The sequence below is a fragment of the Oncorhynchus nerka genome, linkage group LG12 (assembly GCF_034236695.1).
Source record: "Oncorhynchus nerka isolate Pitt River linkage group LG12, Oner_Uvic_2.0, whole genome shotgun sequence".
Classification (NCBI taxonomy): domain Eukaryota; kingdom Metazoa; phylum Chordata; class Actinopteri; order Salmoniformes; family Salmonidae; genus Oncorhynchus; species Oncorhynchus nerka.
The window spans coordinates 14,517,643-14,533,752 of NC_088407.1; the positions used below are offsets into that span (position 1 = coordinate 14,517,643).

Below are 16,110 nucleotides of genomic sequence, written 5' to 3' on the forward strand. Positions count from 1 at the left end.
CTCTGTACCGGTACCCCCTGTATATAGTCTCCACATTGACTCTGTACCGGTACCCCCTGTATATAGCCTCCACACTGACTCTGTACCGGTACCCCCTGTATTTAGCCTCCACACTGACTCGGTACTGGTACCCACTGTATATAGCCTCCACACTGACTCTGTACCGGTACCCCCTGTATTTAGCCTCCACACTGACTCGGTACTGGTACCCCCTGCATATAGCCTCCACACTGACTCTGTACTGGTACCCCCTGTATATAGCCTCCACACTGACTCAGTACCAGTACCCTCTGTATATAGTCTCCACATTGACTCTGAACCCCCTGTATATAGCCTCCACATTGACTCTGAACCCCCTGTATATAGTCTCCACATTGACTCTGTACCGGTACCCCCTGTATATAGCCTCCACACTGACTCTGTACCGGTACCCCCTGTATATAGTCTCCACATTGACTCTGTACCGGTACCCCCTGTATATAGCCTCCACACTGACTCTGTACCGGTACCCCCTGTATTTAGCCTCCACACTGACTCGGTACTGGTACCCACTGTATATAGCCTCCACACTGACTCTGTACCGGTACCCCCTGTATTTAGCCTCCACACTGACTCGGTACTGGTACCCCCTGCATATAGCCTCCACACTGACTCTGTACTGGTACCCCCTGTATATAGCCTCCACACTGACTCAGTACCGGTACCCCCTGTATATAGTCTCCACACTGACTCTGTACCGGTACCCCCTGTATATAGCCTCCACACTGACTCAGTACCGGTACCCCCTGTATATAGTCTCCACACTGACTCGTACTGGTACCCCTGTATATAGCCTCCACACTGACTCAGTACCGGTACCCCCTGTATATAGCCTCCACACTGACTCAGTACCAGTACCCTCTGTATATAGTCTCCACATTGACTCTGAACCCCCTGTATATAGCCTCCACATTGACTCTGAACCCCCCTGTATATAGTCTCCACATTGACTCTGTACCGGTACCCCCTGTATATAGCCTCCACACTGACTCTGTACCGGTACCCCTGTATATAGCCTCCACATTGACTCTGCCTCCACACTGACTCAGGTACCCCCTGTATATAGCCTCCACACTGACTCTGTACCGGTACCCCTGTATATAGCCTCCACATTGACTCTGTACCGGTACCCCCTGTATATAGCCTCCACACTGACTCTGTACCGGTACCCCCTGTATATAGCCTCCACACTGACTCTGTACCGGTACCCCCTGTATATAGCCTCCACACTGACTCTGGTACCGGTACCCCTGTATATAGCCTCCACACTGACTCAGTACCAGTACCCTCTGTATATAGTCTCCACATGACTCTGAACCCCCCCCTGTATATAGCCTCCACATTGACTCAGTGAACCCCTGTATATAGTCTCCACATTGACTCTGTACCAGTACCCCCTGTATATAGCCTCCACATTGACTCAGTACCGGTACCCCTGTATATAGTCTCCACATTGACTCTGTACCGGTACCCCCTGTATATAGCCTCCACATTGACTCAGTACCGGTACCCCCTGTATATAGTCTCCACATTGACTCTGTACCGGTACCCCCTGTATATAGCCTCCACACTGACTCAGTACCAGTACCCTCTGTATATAGTCTCCACACTGACTCTGTACCCCTGGTACCCCCTGTATACCTGTATATAGCCTCCACATTGACTCTGTACCGGTACCCCCTGTATATAGCCTCCACACTGACTCTGTACCGGTACCCCCTGTATATAGCCTCCACACTGACTCTGTACCGGTACCCCCTGTATATAGCCTCCACATTGACTCTGTACACGACTCTGTACCCCCCTGTATATAGCCTCCACACTGACTCTGTACCGGTACCCCCTGTATATAGCCTCCACATTGACTCTGTACCGGTACCCCCTGTATATAGCCTCCACATTGACTCTGTACCGGTACCCCCTGTATATAGCCTCCACATTGACTCTGTACCGGTACCCCCTGTATATAGTCTCCACATTGACTCTGTACCGGTACCCCCTGTATATAGCCTCATTATTGTTATTTTATTGTGTTAATTTTGATTATTTTTTTCTTTCGTTTATTTAGTAAATAAGTCTTCCTTGAGCTGCATTGTTGGTTAAGGGCTTGTAAGTAAGCATTTCACAGTAAGGTTGTTCTCAGCGCATGTGACAAATAAAGTTTGACTTGATTTGAAGGTGCATGATAGTCTTTCATGGTTGAGGGTTGAGGAGAAACTAACTGCTTCTCTCCTAGTCTTTTTAAGAAACATTTGTGTATTGAAAAATGCCTAACGACTTGTACAATCTATTTGCATACATTCAAAACAGACATAGATACCCCACCAGACAGGCCACTATGGGTTTCTTCACGGTACCCAAAACAAAAACAGACTTAATGTGTCGCTTAATTATGTATAGAGCCATGTCATCGTGGAATGCTCTGTCACCAGAGGCAAAAAACAAGTTTAGCTTTAAAAACAGCACCTCTCCTCTCTCTAAAGTTCTAATTGAATTTAAATATAACAACATTACTATGTATATAACTATATGAATATGTATGTAATAATTTTGTTGTATTTCCAATACATAACTATCATTTTCTTATTTGTATTTAATGTAATACCTGATGTTGTTCTCGTCTACAACTGTTCTGTACTCTGTCATGTGTTTATATACTTTATTTGGACACCAGGAAGAGTAGATGCTGCATGTGCCAATGTGAATCCTAATAAACTAACCTACACAGTGTGTGTGTGTGTGTACAACCACCTGTCACACACACACACACACACACTGTGAACTCTCTTTGTCCCTCCATTTGTTCAGACAGAAACATAATTTCCTAATTAAAGTCATTATTTAATCAAGGCTTTGGCTGAGTGGCTGAGCAGAGAGAGAAAGACACACACACACACACACACACACACACACACACACACACACACACACAGGCCATTTTAGTAATCAGCCATGTAAGACCATTTAATATGGATGATGGGATAACACACATCTGCCTGGGTCAATGCAGGACGAGCTGTGTGTGTGTGTGTGTGTGTGTGTGTGTGTGTGTGTGTGTGTGTGTGTGTGTGCGTGCGTAGGGGTGTCTGCAGGACATGGTACAGTGGTTAACATCAATATGCTATGAAGCCCTTATGGCTACCGGAGCGCCAAGTCTATGACCAAAAGACTCCTTAACAGCTTCTACCCCCAGGCCATAAGACTGCTGAATTACTAAACTAATCAAATGGTCACTACCCCCTTTGTTTTTACACTGATGCTACTTGCTTTTTATTATCTATGCATAGTCACTTTACAAATGACCTCGATTAACCTGCACCCCCACATATTGACACGGTACCAGCACCCACCTGAGTTTAGCCTCGTTATTGTTATTTACATTTATTGTTTTACTTTTTGATTGATTAGATTTATTTACTTTAGTTTATTGAATAAATATTTTATTAACTCTATTTCTTGAACTGAATTGTTGGTTAAGGGTTTGTAATAAGCATTTCACGGTCTGAACCTGTTGTATCGGTGCATGTGACAAATAAAATATAATTTAATTTGTTTTGTTTTTCAATTAAAGTGGTAGCAGGTGGATTGCAATGCTATATGTGTCTGTGTTTCAGTGTGTGTGTTACAAGACATAGTGTGTGTGTGTGTGTGTGTGTGTGTGTGTGTGTGTGTGTGTGTGTGTGTGTGTGTGTGTGTGTGTGTGTGTGTGTGTGTGTGTGTGTGTGTGTGTGTTCTGTTCTCCCATAGCTCCCACACTACCATCTTAGGTACATTATCCATCCTGGATACATTATCCATCCAACAGGTAGATAGATAGACAGACAGAGAGAGAGAGAGGGGGGGGGACGAGAGAGAGAGAGAAACATAGAGAGAAACAGACATAAACAGAGAGAAACAGAGAGAGAGAAACAGAGAGAGAGAAACAGACAGAAACAAGAGAGAGAAATGGAGGGAGAGAAAACAAGAGAGAACAGAGGGAGAGAAAACAAGAGAGAGAAATGGAGGGAGAGAACAAGAAAGATAAATAGAGGGAGAGAAAACAAGAGAGAGAAACAGAGGGAGAGAAACAGAGGGAGAGAAAACGAGAGAGAAACACAGGGAGAGGAACAGAGACTATTGATTAAAATTGTTACTGACTGTCCCATTGACAATCTACGCTTTGGCAATATGTACATTCTTACGTCATGCCAATAAAGCAAATTGAATTGAATAGAGCAACAGAGAGAGAGAGACAGACAGTACAGAAATAACGATCCTATATCCCAAAGTGACACCAACACCTTAATGCACTCACAGAGACAGAGACAGTTTACACAGACTACACTAACAGAATATTTAGACAGGGTACATAGCACTAACAGAATGTTTAGACAGGGTACATATCACTAACATAATGTTTAGATAGGGTACATAACACTAACAGAATATTTAGACAGGGTACATAGCACTAACAGAATGTTTAGACAGGGTACATATCACTAACATAATGTTTAGATAGGGTACATAACACTAACAGAATATTTAGACAGGGTACATAGCACTAACAGAATGTTTAGACAGGGTACATATCACTAACAGAATGTTTAGATAGGGTACATAACACTAACATAATGTTTAGATAGGGTACATAACACTAACATAATGTTTAGACAGGGTACATAACACTAACAGAATGTTTAGATATCACTAACATAATGTTTAGATAGTAACATAACACTAACAGAATGTTTAGATAGGGTACATATCACTAACAGAATGTTTAGATAGGGTACATAACACTAACAGAATGTTTACAGGGTACATAACACTAACAGAATGTTTACAGGGTACATAACACTAACATAATGTTTACACAGTACATAACACTAACATAATGTTTAGATAGGGTACATAACACTAACATAATGTTTAGATAGGGTACATAACACTAACATAATGTTTAGATAGGGTACATAACACTAACATAATGTTTAGACAGGGTACATAACACTAACATAATGTTTAGATAGGGTACATAACACTAACATAATGTTTAGATAGGGTACATAACACTAACATAATGTTTAGACAGGGTACATAACACAAACATAATGTTTAGACAGGGTACATAACACTAACATAATGTTTACAGAGTACATAACACTAACATCATGTTTAGATAGGGTACATAACACTAACATAATGTTTAGACAGAGTACATAACACTAACATAATGTTTAGATAGGGTACATAACACTAACATAATGTTTAGACAGAGTACATAACACTAACAGAATGTATAGATATGGTACATAGCACTAACATAATGTTTAGGTAGGGTACATAACACTAACATAATGTTTAGACAGGGTACTCATAGACCATTGAGCACTACAACCTGACATACTGTAGCACCCCAAGTCTAGCAGCTAGTTGGGCCACCAGGTAATCCTTCAACACAAATGTACAAGTACTATGTCACTCATATAGTCCTACAGAGACAGACACACAGACAGAGAGAAACAGAGGGAGAGAGAGAGAGGGAGAGAGAGAGACACACAGAGACACACAGAGAGAGAGAAACAGAGGGAGAGAGAGAGGGAGAGAGAGAGAGAGACACACAGAGACACACAGACAGAGAGAAACAGAGAGAGAGAGACAGAGGGAGAGAGAGAGATCTCTCTGTCTCTCTCTCTCTGTATCTACTTCACTTGCTTTGGCAATGTTAACATATGTTTCCCATGCCAGTGAAACCTATTGAATTGAATTGAGAGAAAGAAAGACAGACAGAGATACAGAGAGAAATACAGAGAGAGAGAGACAGACAGACAGGGGGATACTGAGAAAGACAGAGAGACAGACAGCAAGAGACACAGACAGACAGAGAGATACAGAGAGAGACACACAGAGACACACAGAGACACACAGAGGGAGAGAGAGAGAGAGAGAGAGAGAGAGAGAGAGAGAGAGAGAGAGAGAGAGAGAGAGAGAGAGAGAGAGAGAGAGAGGTAGAGAGAGAGAGGTAGAGAGAGAGAGAGAGAGAGAGAGAGAGAGAGAGGTAGAGAGAGAGAGAGAGGTAGAGAGAGAGAGGTAGAGAGAGAGAGAGAGAGAGAGAGAGAGAGAGAGGTAGAGAGAGAGAGGTAGAGAGAGAGAGAGAGAGAGAGAGAGAGAGAGAGAGAGAGGTAGAGAGAGAGAGAGAGAGGTAGAGAGAGAGAGAGAGAGAGAGAGAGAGTAGAGAGAGGTAGAGAGAGAGAGAGAGAGAGGTAGAGAGAGAGAGAGGTAGAGAGAGAGAGAGGTAGAGAGAGTAGAGAGAGAGAGTAGAGAGGTAGAGAGAGAGAGAGAGAGAGAGGTAGAGAGAGAGAGAGAGGTAGAGAGAGAGAGAGAGAGAGAGAGAGAGGTAGAGAGAGAGAGAGGTAGAGAGGTAGAGAGAGAGGTAGAGAGAGAGAGGAGAGAGAGAGAGAGAGAGAGAGAGAGAGAGAGAGAGAGAGAGAGAGAGAGAGAGAGAGAGAGAGAGAGAGAGAGAGAGGAGAGAGAGAGAGAGAGAGAGAGAGAGAGAGAGGTATAGAGAGGTAGAGAGAGTAGAGAGAAAGAGAGAGAGAGAGAGAGAGAGAGAGAGAGAGAGAGAGAGAGAGAGAGGTAGAGAGGTAGAGAGAGGTAGAGAGAGAAAGAGAGAGAGAGAGAGAGAGAGAGAGAGAGAGAGAGAGAGAGAGAGAGAGAGAGAGAGAAAATTAAACAAACAACAACACAAATAATTATCTATCCAAAATGGAGATGTATGGATAAACCACTTCTCCAATCTTTTTGGCTCTATAACAAATAACAAACAGCAAAAACATATACATGATCAAATACAGATCTTAGAATCAACTATTAAAGACTACCAGAACCCACTGGATTCTCCAATTACATTGAATGAGTTACAGGACAAAATAAAAACCCTCCAACCCAAAAAGGCCTGTGGTGTTGATGGTATCCTCAATGAAATTATCAAATATACAGACAACAAATTCCAATTGGCTACACTAAAAGTCTTTAACATCATCCATAGCTCTGGCATCTTCCCCATTATTTGGAACCAAGGACTGATCACCCCAATCCACAAAAGTGGAGACAAATTTGACCCCAATAACTACCGTGGAATATGCGTCAACAGTAACCTTGGGAAAATCTTCTGCATTATCATTAACAGCAGACTCATACATTTCCTCAATGAAAACAATGTACTGAGCAAATGTCAAATTGGCTTTTTACCAAATTACTGTACAACAGACCATGTATTCACCCTGCACACCCTAATTGACAACCAAACAAACCAAAACAAAGGCAACGTCTTCTCATGCTTTGTTGATTTAAAAAAAGCCTTCGACTCAATTTGGCATGAGGGTCTGCTATACAAACTGATGGAAAGTGGTGTTGGGGGGTAAAACATACGACATTATAAAATCCATGTACACAAACAACAAGTGTGCGGTTAAAATTAGCAAAAAACACACACATTTCTTCACACAGGGTTGTGGGGTGAGACAGGGATGCAGCTTAAGCCCCACCCTCTTCAACATATATATCAACGAATTGGCGCGGGCACTAGAAAAGTCTGCAGCACCCGGTCTCACCCTACTAGAATCCGAAGTCAAATGTCTGCTGTTTGCTGATGATCTGGTGCTTCTGTCACCAACCAAGGAGGGCCTACAGCAGCACCTAGATCTTATGCACAGATTCTGTCAGACCTGGGCCCTGACAGTAAAATCTCAGTAAGACCAAAATAATGGTGTTCCAAAAAAGGTCCAGTCACCAGGACCACAAATACAAATTCCATCTAGACACTGTTGTCCTAGAGCACACAAAAAACTATACATACCTTGGCCTAAACATCAGCGCCACAGGTAAATTCCACAAAGCTGTGAACGATCTGAGAGACAAGGCAAGAAGGGCATCCTATGAAGGAACATAAATTTCAACATACCAATTAGGATTTGGCTAAAAATACTTGAATCAGTCATAGAGCCCATTGCCCTTTATGGTTGCGAGGTCTGGGGTCCGCTCACCATCCAAGACTTCACAAAATGGGACAAACACCAAATTGAGACTCTGCACGCAGAATTCTGCAAAAATATCCTCCGTGCACAACGTAGAACACCAAATAATGCATGCAGAGCAGAATTAGGCCGATACCCACTAATTGGGTATCAAAATCCAGAAAAGAGCCGTTAAATTCTATAACCACCTAAAAGGAAGCGATTCCCAAACCTTCCATAACAAAGCCATCACCTACAGAGAGATGAACCTGGAGAAGAGTCCCCTAAGCAAGCTGGTCCTGGGGCTCTGTTCACAAACACAAACACACCCTACAGAGCCCCAGGACAGCAGCACAATTAGACCCAACCAAATCATGAGAAAACAAAAAGATAACTACTTGACACATTGGAAAGAATTAACAAAAGAACAGAGCAAACTAGAATGCTATTTGGCCCTACACAGAGAGTACACAGCGGCAAAATACCTGACCACTGTGACTGACCCAAAATTAAGGAAAGCTTTGACTATGTACAGACTCAGTGAGCATAGCCTTGCTATTGAGAAAGGCCGCCGTAGGCAGACATGGCTCTCAAGAGGAGACAGGCTATGTGCTCACTGCCCACAAAATGAGGTGGAAACTGAGCTGCACTTCCTAACCTCCTGTCCAATGTATGACCATATTAGAGAGACATATTTCCCTCAGATTACACAGATCCACAAAGAATTCGAAAACAAATCCAATTTTGATAAACTCCCATATCTACTGGGTGAAATTCCACAGTGTGCCATCACAGCAGCAAGATTTGTGACCTGTTGCCACGAGAAAAGGGCAACCAGTGAAGAACAAACACCATTGTAAATACAACCCATATTTATGCTTATTTATTTTATCTTTTGTCCTTTAACCATTTGTACATTGTTAAAACACTGTATATATATAATATGACATTTGTAATGTCTTTATTGTTTTGAAACTTCTGTATGTGTAATGTTTACTGTTACAGTTTTTCTCAGTCGCTTTGGTGCATTTTTCACATCATCCCTAACATGTGCAAAATAATAAGTGCATTTCTCAGAACAATTTGTACAAATTGCAATATACAATAGATATGTTCCTAAAGCTAGTCAGTCACTAAAAATCCTTAGTACATCTCTCAAAAGTAAATATTCATGCCAATGATCATGTCAGTGTCATCAGAATGATAAGTCATTGAGTCATTGTTCACGAACAAGGTCGTCAAAATGTTTAGGCATGTTGTCAATGTAACTGTGTACTTTGACAGTATTACCTGATGTAAACTTAGGCTACAGTTTGGATGACAGCTACTGTATTGAAAATGCACAAGGCTGCACTTCTATGGCATATATCAATTTTAACAGTGCTATTTACTTATTACTGTATGTGGGTTATTGATTGAAAGAGACTGGACAACCCAAGAGGCACAAAGGAAAAAAAACTCAATGATAAAGAAACACCGGAAACCACCCCTAAGGCACAACTTTGCCCGCAGCACTGTTGTGCTGTCTCTACACATCCAGACGTTCCTGTCTGTCGGCCCACTTATTCTCATCCACATCACACCGGATATTTTCCCTTCCAATGCAACGTGGAAAGAAACCTTTTGGAATGCCTTATCCATCCTCTGCAGGCGTCTACTGTGATGTCCTCACATGCTGCATCCATTGCAGCCAGCAGGGTCATCTGTGTGTGTGGCTGACGATAGTACACCTTCCTTTTATGAGCATCCTCGGGTCGGTCACAAACCATTGCCTTATGTTTGATCGATGGAAACTCACATTATCACAAATGACCACATACTTTGGCAAATCCTCTCTAAACAGACCCCTCTCATCATCAGGGATGAGAGCCCTGTAGAGAGTCTCTAAAAAGTTGAGTAGATGCTGGGTGTTGTATGGCCCTATAAGGGGGATATGGGTTAGGACACCATGCTCCGAAATAGCAGCACACATGGTGATATTTCCTCCCCGTTGGCCTGGCAAATCCACAGTAGCTCTGTGACCGATGATATTCCGACCCCGTCTTCTGCATGTGGGAGGGTTAACTTGATTCCAACTCCATTATACTCCATTCAACCTCAGTACCTCCAGGCTCTGATCAGGCCCTACACCCAAACAAGGGCACTGCGTTCATCCACCTCTGGCCTGCTCGCCTCCCTACCACTGAGGAAGTACAGTTCCCGCTCAGCCCAGTCAAAACTGTTCGCTGCTCTGGCCCCCCAATGGTGGAACAAACTCCCTCACGACGCCAGGACAGCGGAGTCAATCACCACCTTCCGGAGACACCTGAAACCCCACCTCTTTAAGGAATACCTAGGATAGGATAAAGTAATCCCTCTCACCCCCCCCCCCCCCTTAAAAGATTTAGATGCACTACTGTTCCACTGGATGTCATAAGGTGAATGCACCAATTTGTAAGTCGCTCTGGATAAGAGCGTCTGCTAAATGACTTAAATGTAATGTAAATGTAATTATACGCTATATCCCAGAACACACAGTTGAATTTGTTTTGGTAAGGAAGAGTGACATAACATGTACATATATTGCATGTTCCTTCCACCTTCCACCAGGCTATGAGGGTGGCCAGTCCTCTTCTGGCTGTGCCGGGTGGAGATTATAAACCTAGAGAGGAATTAGGCTATGAGGGGTGGCCAGTCCTCTTCTGGCTGTGCCAGGTGGAGCCTATGTCCTCTTCTGCCTCTTCCTCTGTTTTGCCTTCCACCATGCATCCTTGCTCCTCTTCTTCCTCCTCTTGGCTGTTGACCCTGTTCATTTCCTGGTCCATCCATTATTGGAAAATTGCAACTCTGTGTTTTTGGTCTGTCTATATATGCTTGCCAATTGATTCTTCATGAGATGCAACTTTGAGAAATTTAGACAACTGGTTGATTGTTGGTTGAACTAACACTTTACATTCCTTCATGAGTGAGGGTCAATTTCACCTGCACGATTCATCAATTCACGTTTTTGTACAAAAGGTCTAATAGAAATGTGTAAAACTATGCTTGACAGTTTATGACAAATAGTTCAACAATTTTGCATGTAATTGCTTATGCAAGGAACTAATGCCTAGATGTTTTGAGGGGTAAGACTATTCAACAGAGAACCACTACTACTACATTTTGATCAACATGACATGAGCAATTGATAATGTGGAAAAAAGCTGACACTTGTACATTATCAATTGCAATTTGCTCTAAAGGAATAAGAAATTGCTTTAATGATGTGCACAAGTGACTAGAGGATTTGGAATTTGTACAAGTAGTTTCAAGAATTGCACTTTTGATCTAAGAAATGCACCAAAGCGACTGAGAAAAACTGTAATTTTGATTGTTTTTCTTCACTTTATATATTATCTACCTCACTTGCTTTGGCAATGTTAACAGATGTTTCCCATGCCAATAAAGACCTTGAATTGAATTTGGGAGAGAGAGAGAGAGAGAGAGAGAGAGAGAGATACAGAGAGAGAGAGAGAGAGAGACAGAGAGAGAGAGAGACAGAGAGATACAGAGAGAGAGAGAGAGAGAGACAGAGAGATACAGAGAGAGAGAGAGAGAGAGAGAGAGAGAGAGAGACAGACAGACAGACAGACAGACAGACAGGGAGACAGACAGACAGACAGACAGACAGACAGACAGACAGACAGACAGACAGACAGACAGACAGACAGGGGGATACTGAGAGAGACACAGACAGTCAGAGAGTTACAGAGAGAGACACAGACAGACAGTTGACACACAACAGAGTACTCCCAAGTCTAACATTTAGCAGGGCCACCACAGGTAATCCTCCAACAGACTGATCTGTTTTGACTAGGCAAAGGATCACATCCTAATTTAGCCTAATGCTTTTGGCTGAGATGAAGAGATATGGCTAGGGCAACGGCCTTTACTCACCCACACTGCGTCCAAGTATTGACGGAAGTTGGTTTGACACATTGACAAAGAGAGCAAGCTAGCTAACTTACGATGTTAGCTTAGTTAGTTAGCTTAGCCAACTAAAATCTCATTGGTTGAAGAGTTGTTCCAACTTCAAAAGCACTTCAATCTCGCATTTACAAATCCCCCAACTGGAAAATACGAGATGGACCAAGGACAATGTGAATGTGCCATCAGATGAGAGAGATAGGGGGTTATGGGTATTGTAGTCCTTCTTTACCATATAGTACAGGGGTTATGGGTATGGTAGTCCTTCTCTGCCATATAGTACAGGGGTTATGGGTATTGTAGTCCTTTACCATACAGTACGTGGGTATTGGGTATCGTAGTCCTTATTTACCGTATAGTACAGGGGTGCTAGGCATTGTAGTCCTCTTTACCATATAGTACAGGGGTTATGGGTATTGTAGTCCTTAAGCATATATTACAGGGATTATGGGTATTGTAGTCATTCTAACCATGTATTACAGGGATTCTCAAGTACTATTTGAGAAGGTCTGGTCACACAAACTTCCTAGGTGTCCAAGGTCCGGATGGATATTGTCATGTAACGGCCTAGTAACAAACCCCCACCTCACAACCCATGGCACGCCAAACTGTTCACACACCACTTGTTGGCGCAGAGAAAATGTTGCAGTTTTAAAGCTCATTTCCTGCAGTTCGACACACGTGTGTGTTTATATGATGCCAGGGGACGAAGACCCAGCCCCCCCAACAAAAAAAATAGTTGGGACCAGGGTTCTGGGTCCAGATCCGGACCGCTGCCCACCAGTGAGTATGGGGGATATAGTATATAGATCAGTGATGTAGGCATCACTAGTATCCCCACCAGTGAGTATGGGGGATATAGTATGTAGATCAGTGATGTAGGCATCACTACTTTCCCCACCAGTGAGTATGGGGGATATAGTATATAGATCAGTGATGTAGGCATCACTAGTATCCCCACCAGTGAGTATGGGGAATATAGTATGTAGATCAGTGATGTAGGCATCACTAGTATCCCCACCAGTAAGTATGGGGGATATAGTATGTAGATCAGTGATGTAGGCATCACTAGTATCCCCACCAGTGAGTATGGGGGATATAGTATGTAGATCAGTGATGTAGGCATCACTAGTATCCCCACCAGTGAGTATGGGGGATATAGTATGTAGATTAGTGATGTAGGCATCACTAGTATCCCCACCAGTGAGTATGGGGGATATAGTATATAGATCAGTGATGTAGGCATCACTAGTATCCCCACCAGTGAGTATGGGGGATATAGTATGTAGATCAGTGATGTAGGCATCACTAGTATCCCCACCAGTGAGTATGGGGGATATAGTATATAGATCAGTGATGTAGGCATCACTAGTATCCCCACCAGTGAGTATGTGGGATATAGTATATAGATCAGTGATGTAGGCATCACCAGTATCCCCACCAGCATGTCTATGGGTACTGTAGTTTCCCCAAGATAAGGGCTGATGGGTTTTAAAGTCAGGTGAGGGGTTTATGACTGAAGTAGTTGTACTCACCATAGAGTATGTTGATCAGTGATATAGGCATCACCAGTATCCCCACCAGCATGTCTATGGGTACTGTAGTTTCCCCATGATAAGGGCTGATGGGTTTTAAAGTCAGGTGAGGGGTTGAAGTAGTTGTACTCACCATAGAGTATGTTGATCAGTGATATAGGCATCACCAGTATCCCCACCAGCATGTCTATGGGTACTGTAGTTTCCCCATGATAAGGGCTGATGAGTTTTAAATTCAGGTGAGGGGTTTATGACTGAAGTAGTTGTACTCACCATAGAGTATGTTGATCAGTGATATAGGCATCACCAGTATCCCCACCAGCATGTCGGCCACGGCCAACGACCTCAGGAAGAAGTTTGTAGCGTTCTGAAGCTTCTTCTCTAGTGAGACGGCCAGAATCACCAGGATGTTTCCGCCCACCGTCAGCGCGATGATGACGAGGATGAGAAGCGCCGGCCAGTTCTTCTCCTTCAAAATACAACCAAACGTGATTTGTATAGCTAGCACCATAGAAATAGAATGACTAGAATGGTCAGTACAGGTGCATCAAAGCAGGGACCGAGAGACTAAAAACAGCTTCTATCTCAAGGCCATCAGACTGTTAAACAGCCACCACTAACATTGAGTGCCTGCTGCCATACATGTAAAAAATGTATCACTAGCCACTTTAAACAATGCCACTTAATATAATGTTTACATACCCTACATTACTGATCTCATATGTATATACTGTACTCTATACCATCTACTGCATCTTGCCTATGCCGTTCTGTACCATCACTCATTCATATATCTTTATGTACATATTCTTTATCCCTTTACACTTGTGTGTATAAGGTAGCTGTTGTGAAATTGTTAGGTTAGATTACTCGTTGGTTATTACTGCATTGTCGGAACTAGAAGCACAAGCATTTCGCTACACTCGCATTAACATCTGCTAACCATGTGTATGTGTGACAAATAAAATGTGATTTGATTTGATTTGATGACTGAAGCAGTCATAGAACATCTGAACCTTTGACCATGGCAGATAACTGGTAAACTAATGGGTACACTCAAAATACCTACCCTGGTATTGAAGTGATTGTTTTTCTATATATAGCACTTTCCGTAGCAACAGCATTAACAATCTATAATCATAATATTAATAACAGAGATAAATAGAAACAATAGAAAAAAACAGTTAAACCGTCTGACCTTCATGGGCGATGCTCTCAACACCGCCTCCGCCTGTGATCCCAATGACAGGTTGCTGTCCGCTCCCCCAGTCCCGGCCCCCCAGGGTAGACTCTGGTTTAGTCCACGGTAGGTGGAGTTATTCCCCCCTGGCCAGACCATCCAGCCCCCCATCTCCAGAGAGGGCGTGGTGGAAGAACCAAAGCCCCCCAGTAAGGCTACTCCTCCTGGGGTTCCCATCCTGGGATGGTCCCCTGGGGTCTGGAGGTCCTGGCTGGACCTGGACTACACCCCAGTCACCACCAGAGGGGGGCAGTGGACCCACCCAGAGGCCCACAGGTCATCAGGATACTTGGGATTGGCTTGGTTGGGGGTTAAAAGGTGTTTTCTAGTTGTGGATAGTCCAAGTTCATCCACTTAGAAAGTCCTATCGGGACATTCAGAGAGTTGTGGGTCGACTTGGTCTGGGTTCTAGGGTAAAATAGTATTCTGGTGTTGTCTCATTACGTTCACAAAATGAACCAGTCCAGACTCCAGTTAAGGTCCACTTGGAAGTCCTCTGATGCTCATGGTGATTGTAGTGTTCTTTTGAAGTAGAGCACCAAATGGTTCTGGGGACAACGCCCCTGACCCTAAGCTGAGTGTAGGCTTTAGCTCTAGCTTTAGCTCAGCAGGCCAGCACAGTCTTGTAGGAAGAGTCCACTGTGGTTTTCCAGGAAGGTCTTCTTTCGAAGACCTTTGTGTTGTTGGTTACTTTCCTCTTTGAGATAAGAAGCATCGGTTCTTCTTCTCCATGTCCAGAAAGCTCTAGAGAAAAGGAAAGACAACAGTGAGCTGGACTGTGTGTATTTTTTAAATTTAGTTAAGAATATATTCTTATTTTCAATGACAGACCAGGAACAGTGGATTAACTGCATGTTCAGGGGAAATGAGACAGTTTTTTACCTTATCAGCTAGGGGATTTGACCTTGCAACCTTTCGGTTACAAGTCCAACACTCTAACCACTAGGCTACCTGTTGCCCCTGCTGCTGTGTGTGCATGTTTCTGTGTGAGTGTGCATGTGTGTGTGGACGTGTTTAACTATACTTGTGGGGACCAGATGTCCCCACAAGAATAGTAAACAAACAAAAATGTTGTTAGTCCCCACAAGGTCAAATGCTATTTCTAAGGGGTTTGGAGTTAAGGTTACAATTAGTGTTAAGGTTAGCATTAAGTTTAGGGTTATGGTTAGGGGTTAGGGAAAATAGGATTTTGAATGGTACTGAATTGTGTGTCCCAACAAGGTGTGTCACTGCAACCTTAAAGGTCCTTAATGATGTCACCATTGCCCTTTATTCTAAGCAATGTTGTGCTGCAATTTTTATTGACTTGGCCAAAGCTTTTGATACGGTAGACCATTCCATTCTTGTGGGCCGGCTA

At 43.2% G+C, this 16,110-nt stretch overlaps 1 protein-coding gene across 1 annotated transcript in view; it reads right to left on the reverse strand.

Moving 5' to 3' along the window:
- LOC115122392 (5-hydroxytryptamine receptor 2A-like) overlaps positions 1–13,976 on the reverse strand; it is a 41,147-nt gene extending 27,171 nt beyond the window's left edge. Inside the window, exon 1 of the mRNA XM_065026021.1 lies at positions 13,787–13,976. Coding sequence (XP_064882093.1) covers positions 13,787–13,838 — 52 coding nt within the window. The 5' untranslated portion in view covers positions 13,839–13,976. The remainder of the gene's footprint in view (positions 1–13,786) is intronic.
- Between the last annotated feature and the right edge of the window lie 2,134 nt (positions 13,977–16,110).